The following is a 24,991-nucleotide window of genomic DNA, read 5'->3' as shown; positions in this document are numbered from 1 at the left end:
ATAAGACTTAACATAATTTAGTTGATTGACAGAGATCAATTCTCTTCCGCTTATCCAATTCAAAGTCGGAGGGGAGGGGCTGGAACCAATCTTGGCTGCCATTGGGCAAAAGGCGGAGCACACCCTGAATAGGTCATCAGTCTGTCGCAAAGCACAGAGAGACCAACAACCATTCACACATACGGGCAATTTAGAATCACCGGTTAATCTAACCCCACTAACCACATGTCTTTGAACTGTGGGACAAAGCCAGAGCACCTGGAGGGAACCCATGCAGACACAAGGAGAAACATACACACACGGAAAGGTGGATTTTGTTGTGAGGGAACAACAACACCATGCTGCCAAGATTGAAAGAGACTAAATATACTAAAATTGATTTACTATAAAAATCTCGTGCTATTCAAAGCAAAACAAAAAAAAAAAACAATGAGCGAACAAATGCAACAGCTGATGTTCATCACAACGACTGAGGGACTACTTAAGATGTTGAAAAAGTCTTCAAATGCAAATAGGCTCCAAATTTCTCCTTTCAAGTTAAGAACAAAAACCAAGGCCAATTCAAGCAACACAGCACTTGAATGTTTGACCCCAAAAAAACTGATTTAGCAGAGGAAATAACGCAGTAAAGGTTTGAATATCCCTGTAAAAACAATGTAAAGTAGCTATTTTTTGACACGGTTATAGATGGGGATTGTAATTTCTCTCTTTCTGGACAAGTTACATTTTTCTGAAACCTCAGTTTTAAATATTGATTGGCAAAATAGACTTTATCGGATTTGATAGACTTTAACTGGTCAAAGCACGAAGTCGGCAACAGAGGCTCAAGGAGCACAAAGAGCGGGGGAATTGCAGATCTCACTGCTGACTCAGCATGCCTGCCTCTTCTTCCTTTTCCATAGCAACACATTCATTCTAATCTACAACCCCAAATACATGATGTAGAGTGCTCTGTTTCACCTGTTTGACTCCCTCTGTGACCATGTGTGTTTGTGAGGTAGTGCTGCACAAGTAAGAGAGAATTAAATCTTTTTGCGAGACCCCTGCACTTTATATGTTGAGGTGTGTGCATCCAAATGCGCGCGCGCGCGCGCACACACACACACACACACACACACACCACTGTTGGAGGAGATTAATTCACACTTTCATCACCAAGCCTTGGTCCCAAGAGAGCCTGGATGAGACTTGGGCAAAGTGACTGCAGGGGGATTGCGGGGGGGCGTTAATGGGTTATAGGTGTGTGCACGTGTACTAGCGGGTGACTGTTTGTGTGTTCACTGGCCAATAAAAGCTTGGTTCACAGTGGAGTCCTCTCCCATGGGGCCCTAAAACAAGCACAGACTGGCCACAACTAAGAAGTAAGCATGCACTGTGCATGCATGTGGCTGCTTCAGACGACAGCTTCTGAAATCCATGTTAGTACAGCTGAAGTGATCTGCTGATTACTTGATTAAACAATAAATCATGTATATTTACAAGTAAATGGTAAATGGACTGGTTCTTATATGATTCTTATTTCTACTCCACTTGAGCACTCACAGCGCTTTATACAACATCCCTCATTCACCCATTCACACCCATTCATATAAGCACTTTTTCTAGTGCTTTCTATCTTGCATTCACACACATTCATGCTCCAATGAACACATCAGAGAACAACTTGGAGTTCAGCATCTAGACCCAGGATACTTTGGCATGCAGGCAGGAGAAGCCAGGGATCAAATTCAATTAAATTCCAATTCTGTTTTATTCATATAGAGCATAATCACAACAACAATAATAGCCTCAAGGGGTTGTAAGGTAAAGACCCTACAATAATAGAGAGAAAACCCCCACAGTCAAACTACCCTCTTTGAGCAAGCACTTGGTGACAGTGGGAAGGAAAAAATCCCTTTAAATAGGAAGAAACCTCAGGCAGAACCAGGCTCAGGGAGGGGCAGCCAACTGCCGCAACCGGTTGGGGGTGAAGCAGGTGGTGGATTGGCAGTGGATTGAACCAGCATAGCTCAGGAGGTAAAGTCACCCCCTGAGCTACAGCAACCTGAAATATTACAAATACAGCAAATATAAAACATTTTCTGGACACCATTTTTTCCAGTGCAAACTGTAAATCAAGATGTCACTTTGTGCTCCAGAGCAATTGTCCAAAAACTTTTTTAACACTAACAGTTCAATATCCTTTCTACACTTTCTGTATAAAAATATTAATATTATGTGAGCTTATATCACCACATGTCTCTTTTGCTGTTCCAATTGCCTGTAGGCCCCTTAAAGTTTAACAAGCAAAGTGAAATAAAGGCTTAAGTGCTGGCAGAAATGTCACTGAGGGTCTGGATTTCTGTTCACCACCTCAAGCTCTCCACCTCTTCAAACAATGCCTTGCTAACTTGAGAAAACTCAAGCACTGAATATGGTGTGAGACCTGACAGGAATGTTTTTAAGTTGCTTGAACATTCTTTGCATCTTTCTTACTCAGGTCCTCACTAAATTCATGACGGAAACTCTTGTGTACTCCAGCTCTAAGAAATCTCATTGTTCTTATCAGAAAACACACACACACACAAACAATACACACACAATATGTCCACAATAAATTTTGTAGCATGTCACAAATTATTTTTCAAAGATCCTTCTGACACCTTACCACATTTATGGTTTTTAGCCAATCTTTTCCATTAGCTGTTGAATTTTCTGATTTCACTGTTAGTATGCGTTTACAACTGAAATTCGAGCCTTGAAAAACATCTTAAAGCACTTTAGCTATTTGTACAAAAATTAAAATTGTTTAATTGCAGGATGTTTAACCACATAATTCTGGTACTTCTGAGAAACATCTGAATTCAGTAAAGCAAAAACAACAAAAACAAACAAAAAAGAAACCCTGAGCATTTCTATCAAACCACAAACCATAAGCTTTTCCAGATTTTAGACCCCAGGTGAAAATTCCAGCAAAATGTCAATATTTTTGCAGCTCAGTGTAGATTGTCTCACATTTTACTGCCTCACTGCCATATTCTTTAACAAGTTACAGCCATAAGACAATGCGCTGGCTGCACTGAAGTAAACAAAGCTCTCAGATCTACTCCCATTGAGTGTGAGTAATAAAACCTCAGAATGCTGCAGCCTGTGGGCGGCTGGACATTATCAGAAGTATGGCAACTGTAACACTGACCAGTGACCCCATCCTCTTCCATCTGTCTTCACGTTTGCCTCCCTTCTTGCTTTGCAAACTCAGTTCAGTTTAATTAGGTAACACAAGAGAGATTATAAATGAGTCACTACACATCTCTGTCTTTGTAACAGTATGAGAAAACCACAGCAATGCATTTCTCCTTTTCCATTCAGTTACATATTATGAACATCGGAAAGGAATGTTCTCATTCTCTCGATCAATGTATTCCATGACTTGGAGTCTTATTCCAAGTTTTTTTTCCCTTCCTTCATTCAACTCATGAAAGAGCCCATGCATTAAATCAGTTTACATAATCGGAATATAATTGGGATGTTTGCATCTAACCACACAGCACCTGAATATCTGAGCAGGCGGATGATGAGCACGCTGATCTACAGTTCCAGTAATTAAAACCGTGAGAAAGAACGCCCGTACTTTTCTCAGTATGGTACAGAGTGCAGTGCAAACAACCTTAAAGTTGTGCGTTACGTATTGCAAAATGAAAACCAACTAACTTTTTACAAAATTGCGTATTTTCGAAAGTGTTGGATGTTAGGTGTCGTCATCCACATCGTGCACAGTGGGGGGAAAAGTGACTAACCTTAACAGGAGAGCTCCTGGTGGCCACGGGAAGCTCCCTGATCGCTGTGCCCGGAGGAGAGGCGGATATCCCGGCTGCGTACCCCTGCAGCGAGCCCCCGGCTAGGGACTGCCTGCCTCCCGCTCCTACACCTCCTCCTCCGCTTCCTCGCTGGGGCCGCTGCTTGATACCATCCAGGAGGCGAACCAGGAGGATGTTAGCGGGCAGGTCGTCCACCCCGCAGTCCACCAGGATGCGGCACTCCGGGCAGCGGAGCTCGTTCCGGGAGCTGACAATGTTCTCCAGGCAGCGGCGGCAGAAGGTGTGCTGGCACGGCAGCACCTTAGCCGTGGTGTCCAGGCGCTCCAGGCACACCGAACACTCCAGCAGATCCAGCAGTGACGAGGAGTCGTCCATGTCGGCGGAGAGGGTGAGCATCTGGGCTTCAGTGTCCGTGAGGACGCCGCGGCGACTGTTTCGTGTACCGTAGAAAAGAACCGGGGGCACAGAACATTCTGGGAGGCGGACCGGCTGGGAAGCAGTCCACGGACGCCCTACGACGACGGTGTTCCCTCGTGCCGAGCGGTTCCCCGCTGAGTTGTGAATGTTCTCCGCTGTTCCGCGCCTCTCTCTCTCGCTGTCTCCCTCGGCGTGTTTGTGTTGTTCGCTCCGCTCTCCGTGTGTCTCCCCCGCTCTCCAGCAGCTGTGCAGAAAGCGGTGAGGTCACGCTCTCATCATCATCATCCGCGCGCCGATCAGAATTGCGGCGCGCGCTCACGCACCAAAGACAGATTGATAAAGACTGAGAGAGCGCGTGAGGGAGAGAGGGAAAGAGAGAGAGACCTTACACCTCAGAACCACCACAGGCATGCAGGCGGCTCCACAGCCCCCCTCGGTAATTACCAGCAGCCCACTCTCTCACTCCTCACACCTTCACACCGACTGGTTAAGAAGGAAGCTGGTATCGCTCCTTGAAAGGCCGGAAGGTTCTTTGTCATCTCACCTTCTTATACCTGTCATAAACAATTCATCCCTAGTTTTAGATTCTCTAAATCCTCATAGCTCGCAGCGTCCAGAGATACAAAAGTTGATTCCTGGACGCCTTTTCTCGATTTTGTTCCCCCTTCTGTTAAAATGTGACCAACAGGGCGCGGGCTTGGTATCAGCCTATATGCTGTCTTTTTGTGTGATGCCTACCTGACAGGAGCAGACATCCTTTTGATTACCTCAGTAACAACATCCAGCTGATGGTTGAGGGAAGGAGAAAGGGTGGTTTGTGGCGACGCCTGGCGGTCGTTTCCTGTGACTCTTAGAATTTAAATCAATTAGTCAGAGATTCTCAAAGTTTTGGTAACTCAGTGTCAATTTACGGAGGCAATGTACAACTGGGGCGACTCAGGGGAATAATGTATACATCACGCATTATTAATAATTTTGAATATAAGGAAAGTGTGGTCTGCTATCATAGGTAGAATAGATTATTTAAAACAGGAGTGATGGTCGCTCAGTAGTTATAGTATGATACGAACTTTGGATGAACTACATAGTAGTGCCTTCTTTCCTTGCCATGCTTGCACATTTGATCAAAAGTGGCAATTATTCTACGGACAACACTTTAGGAACCCTGGTTACGATCCATCCATCCTTTTAACAGCTTATCAAATTCAAGCTCATTCAGAGCCTACCTCATCTGACAATGGGCAGCTAATTGCCTCATTATAAACTAGTTGGTTAGCAGCGAGAAAGCCCTGGGTTCAAATCCACCAGCCATCCAGAGCCTTTCTTTGTTGACTTTGCATGTTCTTCTTATGCTTGTTTTCTGACTCTCCGTGTTAGCCTTGCAATACACTGGCGACCTGTCCAGGGTATACCCTGCCTTTCGCCCTATGATAGCTGGGATAGGCTGCAGCCAACTGGATAAGCAAGTGAAAAATGAATGGTATCAATAGATGGTTATCATGTAAAACCTCATTATCATTAGTTTCATTAAAAATTGTAAGAGGAATGTCACTGAATAATTACAGGATTCTATTTACAGATAACATTTTTGACAGCGCTACATTAGAAACATGGTAAGATGATTACAGTGCCATTTCCTATCAAATTACATGACCTTTATTTAAAGATACAGGGAAAGAAATCTGTAACATTTCCACTGACCTATTCCTGGCATGTGCTATATAATGAGCACAAAATAGACAAAGGACAAGGAAATGTGTGTATGTATATGTGTGTTGGGGGGCTCATGTATTACTCATTAGCCAAATCGCATTGCAAATCTACATCATGTAAGCTAAATCAGTACACTGGCTTTAGTTTAAAGTTATGTTTAAGTTAAGTTTGGCTAGTATTGTTAATGTTACCACGGGGTATTGCTAGGACAAATCCACAGCAAATTTAAGGCAAGTCAATTAAATTCTCTGTGAAGTGACGATAACATGACCGTGTGCTCTGTTTCTCAGCCATGACTGTAGTCTTTCTCAGCTCGTCCACCTGTTCAGACTTGCTCTGCTCTCACATTCAGGAGAGGCAGGGAGTGATTAAGACCACTGTGTGTGTCTGTGCACATTTGTGTGTTTGTGAGTGTCTATGTCTGAGTGACTAAAGTGACGCCTTCCTGGTTGCAGGGTGAACCCACTCTTTACCACCCACGATGAAAAGAAGAGGGTGTACAGCTTAGGGATACAATAAGAAAGAATTAGTGTATGCGTGTGTATGTGAGTGTGTCTGTTTGTGTCACAGTATTGCAGGTTTTTCTTCATTTTTATGACAGTATTGGGCTGTTAAAATACACTTAAGCATTCTGTACAAAGTTTTAAACACTGAAGAAGATTTCAGAGCAGAGAAGCACAGTTAAAATAATGTAATGAGGCATAATGATTTAAAAAAGCACTCTTACTGGAGTCCACGTGTTTGGTAATGAATGGTGTAGAGCTAAACAGATCAAAACTGCAGAAAACTACATAGCACAATAAAGGCGATAATAAAGGAGCTGGAAAAGAAGCTTCTACTGCTAACTAGAAAAAGACTGAAATCAAGGGCTTGTTTTTTATGCTAGTAATGAAAAACACAGTGACACAGAGCTCCACTTGCCATTTATCTACAGAGGCCTCCCATTTCCTAAAGGTGTATTTGTATCTGTATAGCCACGGAGCAATCCAATGCAACTCAGCTGCTAAAACACATGTATGTTGTTGTTATCAATCCCTGATTCTCAATACCTCACTAGTGCAGCAGCCCACGAGTGCTGGCAGTGAACCAAAATTCATCCTGTCTCTCTCCCTCTCCCTCCCCTTTTGTTATCATACTCACTCCTGTCTTATGCCCAGTGTCTTTCATCTGCTTAATACAATTCTTCACAGCCAGTGATTCAGAATTAGAGGGGAACTACAGAGAGAAGTGAACATAAATGATTATTGAATGAAAATCCCCTCAATCCATTTAAGCAGGATCGTCAGGGCTCCCTGTAGGATGCACTGCTGTCAATAACAGACAAAAGCTGGATGCTGTTTAACCAGCACATGTGTCAATTAGGAATGATAACTGGCTTTCTGCTAATATAAGGGGTTAGTCAACTCTCAGAGAAATTACAGAGTCTAACAATGTTGCAAATCATGAACGCACATGCACTCCACATACTTCGCTGCTGCAGTGCACATGCTGTTGTTTTGCATGTTAATGCTCTCTCTATTAGATACTGTAATGATGCACTAAAAGATTATACAAAAAAAGTGTTATTTTTCATGTAAGTTAGTACAATAGTGCATTAAATGTAAGGTAAATTATATGTACATTTGTGTTGGGTTTATTTGATATTTTTTTTACATTTCCCAAGGAACGAGCGTCTGAAAATGGCAGATTGCTCAGTGCTTTGCAAAATAAGTTACAGTCAGCTTTGTGAGTGATTTCTGTGAGCTTCGTGTATTTTGTGCTCTGTATTCAATTTTACTGCATAGTGCGCTGCAATTTTTCGTTTTATTCTTAAAATAAATAAATAACTTATTGTTTTTATTACTGCAGTGTAGTTATTTTGCAATTGGATATTGTCCTCTGGGAAATTCTTGCTGTGATGAGCCATGAAAATAAACCTGATTTGTGCTGACCTCACTTCAGCTGCATTTATATTCACATTCCTCCTGTTTACTTCAGCTCAAATCTAGTTCACCGAAGTTTCACAGACTCCTATATTATCTTCATCTTTATCAGTTATAATTTCATCGGACTAAACTGAAGAAGGATGAAATTTTCTTTTCTTTAGGTAATAAAATATAATAAACATTTACCGTGCATGTGTGAGTGTATATGTGTGAATGGGTGGATCTTTACCGTGTACCTATACCATACACCTCTCTCTCAGCCGCCAATGACTTTCCTTCATGCAAAAGTAGGTTAGCTGACACGACAGTTACCATGGCAACCGGCTCTTGCTTCCTCACTGAAGAGTGGTGCATGTGTGTGTTCTCACTGAAAGACTTCCAGGGGTAATGGCAAGGTCATAGAGTCTGTTGTAGGCAGTTTCAGTAGTACAGTGTGTGCATTCTTCATGGCAAAACACCTTTTTTAATATGTAACAAAAAGTACAGTGTTCAAGAGGTGTTGTCTACCTGCGATGTGACACATACAAAGTTATTTTTTATTTTCTGTGGACTCTGACTGCTCATAATAATATTGAAACATGATCACATTTACACAGTAACCCTGAGATCAAGTGGAAAGCCTGTATAATTTGTGGTTGTGGTTAGTAATATGAATCAGAAGAGGTCAGTGATTGCATTTTTATTCTGTCTTTTAAAAATTGCGCTCATCTACGGATTTTTTTAAAATAGTGTTTCGCCTTTTGTAGATTTAAGCCTTATAAAAGGCATGAGAAGTGTGTTTTTGTGGCAAACTGAAGTCATCCTAATTCAATATACCAAACAAATTAGGCCTCTGCTGACTTCTGTCTTCTCAGAGCTACAGTGCTTTGATTGGAGCTTAGCTGGGTTATAAACAGGGTAGGCATTCTGTGACAGATGCTGTGCTCTTGTGATTCTTTAAAACTGAGATGTCCTACATCAATGCATTTTAAGACTTTGTAGAGACTAAATATATTCCACCAATGATTAGATTTATTCATCAAGTAGTGGTAGCTGTAAACCTAATTTGTTTAGCATATTTAATAAAGACAGACCCCCACCACAAAAAAAATGAGAAAAAAACCATGAAGTGAATACATAACAATCACATATCATTCATACCATGTATTATTAAAAGGAGAAAAGATGATCAGAGCTGTCAATTTTTTTTGCATCTTTGTTACATGCTTCAAATGATTAAACACATTTTAATATTAGACAAAGATAAACGGATTAAATACAAAATGCAGTTTTTCAATGATGATTTCATTTATTGAGGGGAAAAGGTTATCCAAACCTACCTGGCCCTGTGTGAAAAAGTATTTGCTTGCTAAAACATACCCGGTTGTACCAGCAAGAAGTGCACTCAAGCATTTGCGAAAACTGACAATGAGTCTTTCACATCGCTGTGGAGGAATTTTGGCTCACTCTTCTTTTCAGAATTGTTTTAATTCAGTCACATTGGAGTGTTTTCAAGCATGAATGGCCTGTATAAGGACATGCCAAAGCAACACAATTGGATCTTAGTCTGGACTTTGACTAGGCTGATCCAAAACTCATTCAAAAGATTTGGTTTTTGAGTGGACTTGTTGGTGTGTTTCGTACCATTGTCCTGGTGAATAACTTGAGCTTCAGGGCATTAACTGATTTGGTAGAGAGCAGCATTCGTGGTTCCATCAATTACACCAAGTCATCAAGGTCCTGAAGTAGCAAAGCAGCTCCAGACCATCAAACTACCACCATGTTTGACCCTTGGTATGATGTTCCTTTTACGAAATGCTCTGTCAGTTTTATGTTACATGTGGCAGGTCTCAAACCTTACAAAAAGCTTAATTTTTGTCTCATCAGTCCACAAACTCTTGCAAATTTTTTAGCAAATGTGAGATGAGCCTTTGTGTTCTTTTCAGTCAGCACTAGTTTTCACTTCGGGACTCTCCAATGAATGACCCAGTCTCTTTGCTATTGGTGAATCATTAACACTGACCTTAACTGAGACAAGTGAGGCCTGCAGTTGTTTATATCTTGTTGTTGAGTTTGTTGTGATCTGGATGATTCGTCAGTGCACTCTTGGAGTAATATGGGCAGACTGGCCACTCCTGGAAATGGATGTTAGAGTTGTTTACTAGAGAACCAAAGCCTTAGAAATGGCTTTGTAACCCTGGATTGAAAGATGTAAATGACTTTCTTCTTCATCTGTTCTTGAGCTTTATTAGATCATGTCATGATGTGTTGCTTTCTGAGATTTTTTTTGATTACTTTTTCACACAAGGTCAGGAAGATTTGAGTTTTTTCCCCCTCAATAAATGCAATCATCATCAAAGACATATTTAAAAAATACTTGTAATTGCGTGAAAGTGTTGCCTGCCTCTAGTCCAGTGTCAGGTATGACACAATTGTCTCTTTATTCGTAGGTGTTAATAATTTGTAATGCATATACTGTGTGTTACATTTGTAACATCTGGGAATAGTTGACTGTAAACATCAATTCATTTGCTCTTTGACTCTCTTTTGAGAGAGGAATCACTTCACAGTTTTAGGACAGTTAAATGTTCAGTGACTTTATGATCTTGGAATTAATAATCTTGTACCAAATACATCCTGTTGAACTACATAGTTCAAATTTAGCAGGCGGAAATAAGGATATTTTCTTGATTTGAATGCAGACCAGAGGGGCCATTAGAGCATGATAACTGAGGATTCATTCATTGAAACCTTGCTTTTCATTATAAGATGCACTACATTTTGCACATATAAGACGTGTTATATAATTGCATGCCGTATTTGGAATATTACATAGCAAAAAAATCCTTTATCTCATGACATCTGCTTCTGTTTCTTTTCGTTGCATTATGGTTCATCTGTCCCAGCTTGTCTCATTAAAGCATCTCTTTCATCATCTATGTCATATTATCTAAACTAAAGTGTGCTCCACCATAAATACAGGTTTTGCTTAATATGTGTTTTTGTCCGGTGTGTGACAGAGCAGCCATCGTTCTCTCAGCAGAACTCATCACTTTTCTTGTTATCCCCTCCTCATCCTCTCTTTATCCCCTCCTCTCATCTAATCTCTTCTCCTCTCATCCTCCGTTTCAGTCAGGAAGCCCTGGACAGACATCAATGAGGCTCCAAAAGAGGAGCGGGGATGACAGAAAAAGAGAGAGAAAGAGAGAAGAGGATGGAGAAGGAAGAAGACGATGAAAAGAGGGCAAAGAAAGTGGGGAAAAAACAGAAAGTGACCAAGTAAAAGAAAAACAAAAAAGACATGAAAGACGAAGGCAGAGACAGATAGACGGACACCGAGATGAAGAGTAAGTAATTACAGGCCTCCCAGTGTTTTCAAAGCCCCTCTTTTATCTCATTCTTCCTGTGGCTGAGAAAAGGAGAAGGAGCGGAAAGGAAGAGGAGGAGGAGGAGGAGAAGAAGACTAAAGTCGAAGCTTTATTCCAACTCAGACATCAGGCACCAGTTAGCTACATCACAGACACACTCAACCTATGTCTTGTGTGTGTGTGTGTGTGTGTGTGTGTGTGTGTGTGTGTGTGGCGGTGGGGTATTTGCAGGGTGTTTATATTAAGAAGTTTAATGGTATATTGTCAGTCTTAATGTGCAACTTCTGTTTATCCATCTACAGTAGCAATATTGTGGTTATCATTTATTGTTTAATGTGTCGTTTGATGTTCTGTTGTTATTCCTTCACTGTGTAGCCTTCTTGTTTCAGCTGCTCCTTTTAGGGTTCACCACAGCGGATCATCTACCTCCATCTCACTCTATCCTAATCCTCTTCTGTCACACCAATCCCCTGCATGTCCTCCATTACTACACCCATGAACCTTCTCTGAGGTCTTCCTCTTTTTCTTCTGCCTTGGCAGCTCCATCTTCAAGGTCCTTCACTGTCCAGTCTATCCACGATCCTTCCTCAGCACATCTTCAAACCATCTCAGCCTTCCCTCTCTAACTTTGTCTCCAAACCTGATCTCTCGCTCAGATGTACTCATTTCTAATCATGTCCATCTTGGTGACTTTGAATGAAAATATTAGCATGTTCAACTTTGCCACTTCAAAATAAAAACATAAATAAACAACTTGCATCATCTCACACCATGCCAAGTGAAGTGAAATGAAGTAGCTGAGGTCACAGAGGTTGATGTGGTAGTTGTGGTGACAATTTTACGAATTTTTTAAACTTACACAAAGTGACCTTTAGTGACCTTATTCTGTTATTATTAGACTTTCAGTACTTTCCATGTAAGTGCAAACTATAACTGAGCTTCTTGTTTCCCTCATGACGACCACATTCATGCCACTGTGGCCTTATGAACGCTAGATGGCAGAGTCGAGTTGTAGCCTGTAGCACATTAATTGCCCCGACTGAAAAACATAGTCTACCTGGGCCACGTTAATCCGTTTCTTATCCAGGGCGGGGAGAAAACTTCTCACTTTTTTCTTATCAAGGAGGAGCCTGGAGACGCACCGACAAGCAGCGGCGCAGAGGCTGGGGCACAATTTGACTTTGCGGAGTAAAAACTCTTAGACAGCGAGTCAGTCCCTCGGCGATGCTCACCCGGCTCCACGCTCGAGATTGATCACCAATTACCGGGACTGATCATCGGGCAGCTTAGCCGGTAGCGCAGAGGAGAAACCAAACCAGTGCGCCCCGCTCCTGAGCTCCAGGTAAGAAGTGTGATCATCTCCGCACTCAGGAATGCAAGGACGGATTGCTGCAACACTCGGGGAAATTCCTGAGCAGCACTTTTTTATGCCAAGCAGACATGTGCTTCACTGTAATTTTCACTCAAAGGGGAAATGCACGAATTGTTGTTTTTATTTTATTTTATGGGAAATGATAAAGAATCAGTGGACCATGGCATATTATCACACCGGCAATTCCTTTTCAGAAGTGACTTAAAACAACAACGCACAAAACAATCTTTCTGCTTTCATTTAAACACTTGACAGGATGATTTTGGTGCAAAGCATAATTATCTAGTAATATATGGTTGTGTTTAAAGTGAACACGGCTGGATGAAAACATTTTCAGTGTTATGATTTGCAGGAATGACAGCTTCAAGAAATACATTTTTTAACAGTGAGTGTGTGACAAGCATATAGCTAAATGATTGTGGAGCATGTTAACGGTAGCTCACTGTGCGTGTTGATGCAAAGGTTTTAGCCTAAGGTGGTAGAAAAATTAGATTGTTTTTCCATTTCTCACATTTTTCACATTTCCGGCCTCAGTTGGTTCGTGATGAATGGTTGATTATGAATTGGATTAAGTACTGTGCTGATTACTTTGATTAGAAAAGCGGATAGCGATTTCTATTATTAATTTCGTCTCAGTGAATCATTTTAGAGCTTCTATGAATAACAACCCACGTCATACTTACAGTGCATGGTGTTATTTTTCCTGTGACACTTGAGGTAGTGTGCGTTTGTGACCTAGCACACCTTTCTCCTCTGTCTGCGTAATTGTTTTTCTGGTGCCGCCTGACTGTCCCGGGCCCCGGGGCCCCCAGGGGAAGTCCTGCCCGCAGACAGGCAGCTCGGCCCGGCTGGGGACATGCCGGGTCCTGCCGAGCCTCTGAAGTCTGCTGGCTGGCTTTGAACTGAAGCTGCTGGAGGTGGAAATCAATCCGTCTCGATCCCCCCTCTCTCTCTGTCTCTGTGTCTCTTGCCCTGACTCTCTCTTCCCCTCACTCTCACTCTCTCTCTCTCTTTCCCCTGCAGCCCCCGGTGCAGACATCTCTTCTGCCACTGAATCTTTCATGTTCACAGGTAGAAAGGCAAAGGATACACAGAGAAGAAACAGGAGGGATTGTAACTCATCTTCAAAAGAAGTTAATATGGTTTCTGAGGATTAAAGGGATGAAGGTAGAAAAACTAACAAAGCCAGCGCCTGTAGTCATGATCATCCTATACTAGGCTGAAGTGAATGGAAAATTTGTTTACTTACTCGCTTTTTTGGCGTGATATCATTGCAAGTGTTTTTCTTGTGAAAGTTTAATGTTAAAATTTATGCTAGATGTCACAGCTGATTCCAATAGAGGAAGCATAACCATTTCCCCCCATGGAGAAATTTATAGAGCTCAGGAGGCCTTCTGGGGTTGAATGTTTCGTAAATGCTTCACACATCTAAGAGGAAACTCAACTAAAACACGTCATTTGGAGTTTAGTTATGGTAGTGAAGTTATTTCAGCTCATTATTTTAGTTAGCAGGACAATTTATGATACAGCTGTTTGGTGGAGTCTTGCAGCCAAACTTACAGCACCGGGAACATGTGTAAGAGTTACAGTGACCCTGTGCATTTTGCATAATATGCAATATATTGTTTATAGCTTTATATGAAGAACATAAAAATCTAGGTCCAATTTATCCACAAATTAATACTTCCATTTATTTAGGAGGCATTTATTGCTTTTAGAGCTGAAAAAGTAGGCTAGATAAAAAATTTTCTGCATTAGTTTTGCATTAGTTGTAAAATAAACGTGTCAGTTCATCAGCTTTGCAAACCTTTTAAAACATATTCCATTAGTAGATAAATGATTTGCTTTTAAGCCTTTAGCTTAGTTTTACCCTTGTCAAATAAAAAGGTTAGCTCTGTGAATGTGCACACACAAAAACGTTACAAACAATAAAATTCCAAGTAATATTTTTATTTTTAAAAGTACATTTAAGTCTGCAGAGATTCTTAAAAGCACATACACAAATAAATGATTGTGTAGTCTGTAAAGAGATACATCAGATATTAAATTCCACCTAAATTAAATCCTATGATCCTAAAATATTAGAATTATTTTGTAATTTTACAGACAAAATTACAAAATAAATGCAATGGCCTTTATGATACTTTTGTGATAAAGAGTGAAGTGAAAAACTGACCCACCCAAACTCTTGGGTGGGCCATTAATTACTCATTATGGGTCAACAGCTTAAAACAGGGCAGTAATTCTTCTTTTCTGCGCTCCGTCATGGGCTTCCAGGAGGTCCCAAACAAAAAGAGTATTTTATCTTTGCAATAATAATTTGCAATAATCCCAGCAAAGGAACATAAAAGCAAGAAGGCTTTTCTAATCATAGGTTTCATTCTCACCGCTATTATTTCCCCATGCACTGTGCAGACAGTTCAACAAACCAATACTAAATCCTCTCCGTGTAGACCCCAGAGAGGGACGTTTTAATCAAATTGGGGTTTGTGGTCTAATTTGTGTCTACTTACGGTTCCTCCTGTGTATGGGTAACCTACTGCATCGATGTCCTTCATGTAGAGTCTGTGGAGAGAGCGATCTGGCACTTTGTGTCTTACAAAAGGAAAAATGTTGAGAGTGGTTTTAGAAATCAAAGTTTGGATAAACACATGCAAGAACGTTTGTGCCTTAAGATGAAGTTAAAATAGGTTGTCCTTTGCTGGTTGGCAATTAGAGGAATTCATGGGCATCGAGGATGCTTTCATCTCCGATTCTAGTGTTTCTCATTTGGTTGTTGAGACATTTTGCAGGTGGAGAGTCTGTGTGGGACCGTGTGATCAGTGCACTAAGTTGGGCACCTGTGCAGCTGAACATATGAGCTGTAAGATCTATGATAGCATGAGCCCTCCTTGGGCTGTTAGTGATGGCAGATGAAGGCATAAAGTGTGCTTTTGATGGTTTGCAAATACTTCTATGTAAATCTTTAAATTCCCATATTTTGAGTTTTGGGTTGATTGACCAGGAGTTTAGCTTTGAAGATTTCCCTTCCCTCACAACCACATCCATCCATCATGACAAGCTGCTGCTCAAAAGACTTAAATTATCCCTCAATTTCAACCGCTTGAAAAATCAGATTTGTATTGAAAGCTTTTAGAAGGCACACCTATATGGTTCCTTTTTTTAAATTGTTGAAGTAGCAGAGAACAGTGCAGACTGATTCCACTTCGAGCCAGAGTTTTAAAATGCACTCGCTCTGTTGATTATGAGTGTGGCTAAATTCTTGCTCATCACATCAAATGAGTCATTGCTGTTACTGAAAAGCTTGTCCGCTGTTGATTTGAGCTTGATTTGATCATTAAACACTCTTTAACGCTCTTTGTTACAGCACAGTATCTTCTAGAAGCAAAAAGGGGCACACCCAAAAACATATTTATGCTAATTTTTGAAAGTTGTTTTTTTCTTTACTGTAGGTGTATTGAGAGAAGGAATAAGACATACAGAGGAATTTCAGGTAGAAGATTAAGCTTCCCACCTACAGTCAATGCAAAATAAACAGAGACAGACGTGGAGACAGGGAGAGAGATGTTATGCACCGGCAGAGCTAAAGAGAGAACAAGGGATCAAGGAGTGGAGACGATGAAAGACAGATCACCGGCAGGCAGAGAATCAAAGAGCACGGTGACTGACTTGAACTGCGATAGGTGTGTGCTGCATGTGTGTGTGTGTAGGCATTTGTGACTTCTTTTCATGTGCCCTAAGAGTTTGTTTTTCCTGCGCACTGAGTGGGAATCTGACAGTAAGTCTGTAATTAAACCAATCAAAAGATGAAGAGACATGAAGAAACATCACACATGTATACACACATGCACATAAACATACATTTCACTTTGCGCGCTCAAATTATTGAAAGTGTGTTTCTGTTGTCCTTAAAACATATGGACATTATTCACCATGAAGTCTTCGAGCTGGCTCTCCTCATCCCGTCTCTTAGTGGCACATGTTTACATGAATCACGGTTCTCTAGATGATATCTGAGTCACTGCACTTGCTGCGTGTCCATGTTACAGTAGAATTGCACTCTGATTTGTTGGTGGAAATTCAAGTTGCAGCAAAGCATGTTTTGACGCTCCTGTGAAAACGCAGCTCGAATTGATAAAAGCACGGATGATGCTGTTGGGTGGGATTGGAGTAAATGGATATTTAGTGAGGAGGCAAGAGCCAGCTGTTGTCTGAGGTTTGGGTATGTCTCCAGAGTTGGAAATCCCTTTAATCAGCGTTTATTTTCACATCAAACTTAAGACAGTAATCATGTTGCAAATCAGATGTATTTATTTCCGGCTCATTTAGTTCCCCAATAGTGAGGCTTGATGGCTACTTCACTCAGTGAGTTTGACTTTCTCAAGGACTTGTCAAGACTTTTAAACTTTAACTTTTTTTAAAAGACTAGTACAAGAAGTCAGCGAGAGCCATTAATAGAAGTTTTGATTGAGTTTTTGATAGCCTGACTCAGCTGAAGGTGAAAGCGGTTGGTCTAATTTGACTGACAGGCCTGCTGCCGCCACCACCCCTTTATTTACTTTCCAGCTGCCTGCAAATCATTCAAAGGAGACAAAATGCCAGCAGCACATTCCTTCTTCATAATTCACTTGAGAAAAGAAAGACAGTTGGTGCATTTATGATTACCGAGGATACTTAAATATGGAATGACAGCAAAATGGCCTCATTTTTAAACACACACTTGGATTAATTTTGAAAGCTGCACATTGTTTAGGAGTAAAGTGTGATTTTATGCTTTTCGAGCAGGTTGTTAAGTGCAGGTAGCTGATTATGGTCACTGTTCAGTTAATGACATGGTGTTACACTGAATAGAATAGTTTATTTCTTTTTTTCCCCTGATAATTATAGGCTCGTGCAGTATGGGTTTTATGCTTATAATCTCGTTTTAATCTCTTTATAATGTGAGGTTGCAATGTGAAATTTTACTTTATTCTACTGCGTTTCAGTGATTTATCCTCTTGAGTATAAAACCTGTCACAAAACATAACAACGCATGTATAAAAAGATGTACAATCGTCCAGTTTCGGTGGAAAAAAAATCTGTGCTATGTAAGTCTTGTTAAAGTAGGTTGTTTATCCTAGATGGTGGAGGTTTAAATGACAGACTACAGAAACTTGATAGAGGGGAAATCCACAAAATGTGTGGTTTTCTGCTTTCTGCTTTATCTAGAAACCCACGCCACTGAAGTTTTACTACCTATAAGAAACCGATAATTGACTTCCATAATATCCCAACACTATAGTTTACATTTTAACTGATCACAACTAATTGTCATTTGGTAATTGGTATAAAGTTGTATACAGTCTGTTGTGATTCAGGGCTAATGTAGTACAAATGCATTAAAACTGTACACTTCCTTAACATGTTAGAAAATGCACTAGAAATGAAATGTTGTGATAGCTGGAATCTATAGAAAGACATCAAGTGAAGACATCTTGTGTTCTGACAGAGGCTTAAAGACGGTGATGCTGAAATTCGGCTGCCGTTAGGTTTGCAAGAAAACAGATGGGTTTGAGGTGTTGTGCTTCTTGGATGCACACGCAGACAACCAAGGCAGTTTAAGGCAGTCAGACTGTGTTACATGTGTTTGAAATTGTGCCTGGATTTGGCAGGTTAAGCCCTAGTCTGTTAAGGGATCAAATCATTTGCCTGTTTAGGGATAGAGCTCCTCCAGAGAACGCTGATTAACTTTGCAACTTTGTTTATGACCTGGTTGGATTGTGTAGGAATGTGTTTATGGCAGCGTTTGGCAGGTTTATTGGTTAAAAAGACCAAAACATTGCTTTTTTATAGATGTTCAAATTGAAGTATAATTCTCCTCAGGTATACTGGATATGCTATATTAGATAGTTTGATTTCTTTTTTAATATGAGGAATGCATTAGTACTAATTGTGGTTTTCTTGCAAAACTTTAATTGTTTATAAATTTGCATTTTTATGAAACTAAGAATTAATTTTGGCATCACTTAAACATTATATAAAGTATGTGACTATTAGGTATTTAGTTTTAACATGTACTTTCATCTGTATAACAAGAAGTTACATTGTGTTTAAGGATCATTAAAAATGTCATTAAGACAGGAAAAGGGGTTGGTTAAATGAAAAAGTGGGAGGAAGAGTGAAAGAACGATCTAAATGGGAAACAGATTTTTTCTTTTAGAAAAACCAAGAAATCCCAAGATGAAAAAAGGCTGGACCCTGCTGCTGATTTGATTGTCATCAGAAATTAAGTGCTTTTCAAGAGACCACAAACCATCCTCTTACCAAATTCTTCATTTTCTACATTGGTTAGCTTGTTGGCTTTGTTCCCTGGCCACTGATTGGCCTAATACTTCATGGGGCAGGAAGTCAGGGTAATAAATATCCTTTACAGGGTCAAACACTGTTGCTGAAAAGCCATTTTCCACACAATCCATCTGTAACATTACTTAATGATACAGACGTAGGAGAGCACAGAAGGAAGGAGTGAAATAGACGTGGCATATTTCCCAGAAAAAGCTTAATGAAAGGAATTAAATTAGTGACACAGAGGAGAAAGAGGCCAGCATCAGGAAAGAGCAATGTTTAAGATGATTACCATCATCACTGGGTTCACTAAAGATCATAGTAAAACACTGGTTGACCACTGGTGAGAACAAATTACATATAGTGTGACCATCAGACAAAATTTATGGCCTATAACAGATCTAGAGACAGGTGTACAAACGGTGGACTCCCTATGTGCTAACTAACCACCAGCATCTTTTACTTTGAAACTCAGTGGTCTGTTTTGAGTCTGGGTTGCAATCTTGAAAGTTAAACCGCTTAGTGAGCTGTGTTTGCAGACAAGTTGGCATTTTCCAAGCAAAACACAGGGGACTCTGGCAGTCTGCGAACAAATAAAGCAATTACAATGAGGTCTTCAGTACAACACCAAATACCTCTTGGTTTCACCAAGCAACTTCCAGCTACCACTTGGGAAATGTTCATTTTTTACTCACAACCAGTGGTTGCCGGGTGGTCACCAGCAGGTCTCTTGGCCTGGGTGGTTTGGAATCCAGATGCTTGAAAGGTCAGTTTTCCAAGGAACCTCGTATATGCAGCCACAGTCTTTCATCTTTGTTCCTGCTTTCTCCTTACTTAATCTCAGGCTTACTCCATAATGCTAACATTGACTCTCTTTGGGGCTTTGCTGTAGGACTTGTTGCTCTTCTGGTTTTTCTGTGGATGCATTTTTGTAGATGCTGAAGAGTGAATTTGGGACTGGTCAGACAATCCTCTCATAGTACTACATAATGAAAAACCTTAGCGCTATGGTTCAAATGTAGCATTTTTATATACTAATATAATAATCCCCAGCCACTCCACAGCCACCCTGGGGCGCACTGACAGAGGTGAGGCTGCCGGACACTGGCGCCACCGGGCCCTCTGACCACCACCAGTAGGCAACGGGTGAAGTGTCTTGCCCAAGGACACAACGACCGAGACTGTCCAAGCCGGGGATCGAACTGGCAACCTTCCGATTACAAGGCGAACTCCCAACTCTTGAGCCACGATCACCCACGATCGCCCCCTATCAATGTAACTAGACAGCTACATTGATAGGTAAAGTTGGATTGAAATTACATATGTGAGAATTTACACTTTTAGGAGTGTCTGTATAAGCAGACAAGATGGGTTGAAGAGCACAAATACACCTGGCATCATTTTCAAGTTTTCTCTTCATTCCATTTAGTTTATTTTGACAAAACCTGATCACAAAAACAACTTATTAGAAAATTGTCTTGGTTCAAGTTAAAATACGCCTTTTTACAATCTCACACACATGCTACAGGACTCGATTTTCTGACTAACGTAAGTTAATAAATTAACAGCTTGCACGTGCACATTCTCAGGGTGGACATCCTCACGTAAACACCAGACAAAGTACTCTGAACCACATTCGTGGTCATTTCTGCTCCAGTAAGTGTAGCATGACCTCACACAAAAACACACAGAATCACTTGCATAGCTTCCAACAGCTTTGGTATCACAACGTGTAATTAGTCCACTATACAACTCATACAATAAAGTGTCTTATTAAAGATCAGGTCTTATTTGTACGAATTTCAGTCCTCAGATTAAACAGGCTGCGACTGTCTGTTCAGTCCAAATAGTTATTGTTGACATGATGGATAGAATTAGTCCATTTCCCATAAAAAGGTAGATCCTATAAACTAATCATTGGACTTACACACACTTACACACTTGACAGCCTTTAGTGTTTTCTTTGTAGATATATAATTTACTTATGCATTAAAATCTAAAGCATTACTGCAAATATTCAAGCACATTGAGCACATTAAGCCACATGTATGAGTGGTACATTGCTTCACTTGCACAAAAAAGAGGACAAGTGGAATTAGCAAGAAAGACGTAGAGCCTGTCTACTTAGTCCTTGTATGATGTAATCTATGGGAATTTCCAAAGACCAACATCTCCTTTCACCTGCAGGATGTAAACATCACCGTAATGACTTTAAGTAAGTCTATCACATTTAGCTGACACATTTTGTTGCAGTCCATATCAATACAGACTTTAACCCGCTTTGAAGTTCTGCTCTGGATCCTTAGCAACATTACAGCATTATACTTGTCACTGTAGGCCAAATAGCTTTGGCAAAAGATGCCTTCTTTAGGTCTTGCTGATTAGTGTTACATGCGTTTAAGGTTAATGCGTTTGAAATTGTGCATTTTTGAAATGAAGCGAGATAAATTGCCGCCCCCTCGCTTTGTGGTATTGCACATTTAATTTCTTCCGCTAACAAAAACAGCAATCAGATGCAACCAAATGAAAAGCAGACAGAGCTAATGAAGCCAGGGAGGCACCAAAAGGCTTCTAGAAAATGTTTACTACTGTAAAAATGTACTACAGATGAACAATGCTGGACTGTGATTCATACACAGTGCATTTGCTGTGTTACTAAGAGCAGCTTACACTCTTACTTAGTAATGACACAGCTAAAGACAGAAAGGTTATTTATCGGCGATTTTAGGATCGTTAGAAGATTAATACCCTTGGGGGGTTAAAGGCTTGGGCTTACTTTCATCTTAGACCTGCCCCAACAGAGAAAGCTGAGGTTAGAGAGACAGCGTGCGGGTTGAAAGAGGTAAAGCAGACTGTCAGAAGACACCAAGAGTCTTCAAACGCTGCCGTGTTGAAGTTATGTGTGTGTGTTGTGCATGGGTTTATGTGTGTATCACTTTAACCCCATAATGAGAAGCCTTGAGGGGGTCCATAGCCATTTGGCAGATCTTAATTTCCTGATTTCAAAAAAAAAAAAAAACTGTCTCCCCTTTTATCTCCTTTTCAGCAGTGACACACACACACACACACACACCGGTTGTGGTCTTACCACAAGTACTTGCACAATTAAGCCTGTTTTGCCCTTAAAAGCGAATTGTGTGCATTTATAGCCCGCGTATATGTGTGTTCATGTGCGTGTGTGCATGTGCGTGTATGTGGATGCTGTAATTAAGCAAGATCAAACCTCTGGGTTTGTAGAATTAGCCATCGTTAAAGATCAGAAGGTTTTTAGTCAAGTGTGAGACAGGGAAGAGTGAATTTAGAGGTTTGGAGCCAGGCAGCAGACAGATTGTGACCTCAGATAATTGTGGTCTCTTCCGTTTTTGTCTCTCAGACACACTGACACATTCACAAAAATACTTTGATACTCTCGACAAGTTCAGATGGATTTAAAGTTCAGCCGTCAGTGTGTGAAACTGAACTGATCTAACCTCGGTGTGTCAGTGGATGTGTTTGCTGGTTTTCTGATTGAGGCAGCTAAAACTACTGGTACATGGCAGGGAGTCATTGCCTTGATGGATGATGAAAGCCAGTCCTGCTGCAAGACAGCACTGTTGTTAATTTCCATGAATGCATCTTGATGACTGTTAAACCGATCCATACTTAAAAAGATATCATAGAACAATATGAAATTGATTTTAATGAGCGATTTTAATGAGGTCACGTACTTTTCGGTATAATGTTCTTTTGATAGCTCATGAGCATATAATCAGGATTCAAACATGCTGGGATTTTTGTGGATTCTTCAAACAAAAATGTTATTTAATTTTATATTGCAGGAAGAAAAAAATGTTAACTGTACTGAGTCACAGATACACCGAAAATTGTGACTTGAAAGTACAAAAAAATCTGTTAGTTTGCATAATGATGTGTCATCCAGTATTTAGTATGTGTCATGGCCCGTTATAAACAGGCGGAAAAATGACTGCATCTATTATCTGATGCCTGTTATCCAGCAGGATAACACGCCATGTTACAAAGCTGAAATCATCTCAGTCTGACAATGAGTTCACTGTACTCAAATTTGTGACAAAACGTCAGAAGCTATGTGATGCTATCAGGTCAATATGGACCAAAATCTCTGAGGAATGTTTTCAGCACCAAGTTGAATCTATGCCATGAAGGACTAGCAAGGTAGAAATAATAATAATTAGGGCTGGGCCATATCATACCGTTCACGGTAATACCGGTATAATGTTGGACAATGATAAGAAAATGAAATATCGCGATAGAATATGGGTAAAACACGCATGCGCAGTGCCTTTGTTTTCACGCATATGGCGGAAAAAGCATGGCGGCGACGGAGAACGAGAAGGGTGAAAGCGGCTCGCTGAATGCAAACGGATGAACCAGAATTGGTTTGTAAAAATGCTGCAACTTCAGTGGTGTGGAACTGGTTTAACTTTCGTCCGTCAGATACACAACAGCACTATTTTTGGTAGAGCATGCTAGCGGGCCGTCGTTATTACCGTGTTTTTTGGAAAATATGGCACACTTAAAATCAATTCTTTGATTTTTCTGAAAATCGACAGTGCCCCTTATAATCCCGTGCGCCTTATGTATGAATTCTGGTTGTGTTTACTGACATCGAAACGATCTTATGTGGTACACAACGCTCGAAAATCTGTCAAATGTTTTAGTACGACTTGCTAAGCTACAACCCGCACTGCTTGATGGATTGCCGGAGCATTACGGCTACCGTAGTCAGGAGCCTCGCGGAGTGATACATACTGTGCTTCAACATAGTATTACCGTATTGTGTGTATAACCTCTTTTTAAGTTTTGTGGATATTATACATGGTTATGCTGAGGATATGTCGGCCGATTTCTACTGGAAATGCCTTTTGGTTAAACTGTCAGCAAGGAATCTGTTAAATTTTTATATAGCTTTAATGCATATAAAAAAAACAGCTGCTTATCTAAGTGAAAATACATTGATGGGTTTTTTTTGCACTAATAAAGTTGTGGAGTTGTAAAGTATTTTGTCTCGTGTCAATTATATCATCAGTTATAAAATTATCGCAAATTTTCAAATGTATATCGTGTTAAATATTTTTGTTCATATCGCCCTGCTCTAATAATTAGAATGGATCCCAACCAGCTGAATTACTCGGAGACATATGTATTTATTTCCCTGTTGACCGTGATATACTAATGACTTAATAATAATTTAGTAATTTAATGTTCCAAGCAAAATATATCAGTGAATGGTATTTAAACATAGACACAGACACCCACACACACACAGAGAAATGCTATATACTCAGTGCAGGACAAACATACAGTGACTAAAATCAGAGACACTTTCTTGGAAACGCTTGCATTTCCAAGAAATAAACAAGCAATCAAACAATACCACACAGCAGATTAATTTCTGGCACATTAAGGGGAATACACACATGTTTTATGAAGTGCTGCTATCAACAACCTTATATCCAAACACAGCTGTCATTTCACAAAAACCAAACTAAACAAGCTTTCTCTTCCTCCGGGATTTTATAGCTTTCCCGACCTTTGCAACCTCTTCGTTTTCTCGTCAGCTTGTCATTAAGCCGTTTAGCAGCGAGGTAAAGAATATTTTAGCGTGTTTGCAGAAACAAACACAAAATGTAAAATTGCTGCTTACCTACCTCAACTTATTTATTGCAGTAGCTGTGGAAGTATGATTTGAAAATGGATCCTAGGCATTTTATTTTAAGTGTTTTCCTTCTCCTTTAACCTGTGCTTAGCAGAACTATAAACTGAATTAGAAACATTAATATGATTTATTACCTACTGATCGACTATATTACTCTGGGGATTTACACCCTACTGCAAGCCAACTTTTTCCACCCTGATGCAATAGCAGGTTAGCATTAAATATTAGTTGCACTATTAAGTGGCAGCCATCAGTGTGAAACTAGGCTTGAAAGATGTTTTTACTCACGTTTCAACTGAGGTTGAGGTTTGGAGAAAATTTCTAACCCAACGTGACAGAGACATAACAAAGAAATAGGCGTATAATTAAATGTTGTTAAGTGATATCACCAACCTTTATTGAAGCAGAGGTTAGCCAAC

At 40.3% G+C, this 24,991-nt stretch overlaps 2 protein-coding genes across 5 annotated transcripts in view; one reads left to right on the top strand and one right to left on the bottom strand.

Moving 5' to 3' along the window:
- The window catches only part of LOC116311981 (E3 ubiquitin-protein ligase SH3RF3), a 113,345-nt gene extending 108,810 nt beyond the window's left edge, over nucleotides 1-4,535 (bottom strand). Inside the window, exon 1 of one of the 2 annotated variants that reach the window (XM_039599973.1) lies at nucleotides 3,777-4,535. In XM_039599973.1, the coding sequence (XP_039455907.1) occupies nucleotides 3,777-4,193 (417 nt within the window). In that variant the 5' untranslated portion in view covers nucleotides 4,194-4,535. The remainder of the gene's footprint in view (nucleotides 1-3,776) is intronic. The other variant, XM_031729226.2, reaches the window with a different exon arrangement.
- The window catches only part of edar (ectodysplasin A receptor), a 43,450-nt gene continuing 22,509 nt past the window's right edge, over nucleotides 4,051-24,991 (top strand). Inside the window, exons 1-3 of one of the 3 annotated variants that reach the window (XM_039599975.1) lie at nucleotides 4,051-4,185; nucleotides 10,964-11,178; nucleotides 12,323-12,541. Coding sequence is in view for 1 of the 3 variants with exons in the window: in XM_039599974.1 (XP_039455908.1) it covers nucleotides 23,269-23,292 (24 nt within the window). In the remaining 2 variants the exon portion in view is untranslated. Of the gene's footprint in view, nucleotides 4,186-10,963; nucleotides 11,179-12,245; nucleotides 12,542-23,131; nucleotides 23,293-24,991 lie in introns of those variants that run through there. The other 2 variants (XM_039599976.1, XM_039599974.1) reach the window with 2 other exon arrangements.

The sequence above is a fragment of the Oreochromis aureus genome, linkage group 16 (genome assembly GCF_013358895.1).
Source record: "Oreochromis aureus strain Israel breed Guangdong linkage group 16, ZZ_aureus, whole genome shotgun sequence".
Taxonomy (NCBI): domain Eukaryota; kingdom Metazoa; phylum Chordata; class Actinopteri; order Cichliformes; family Cichlidae; genus Oreochromis; species Oreochromis aureus.
This window is presented reverse-complemented; position numbering and strand designations above follow the sequence as displayed.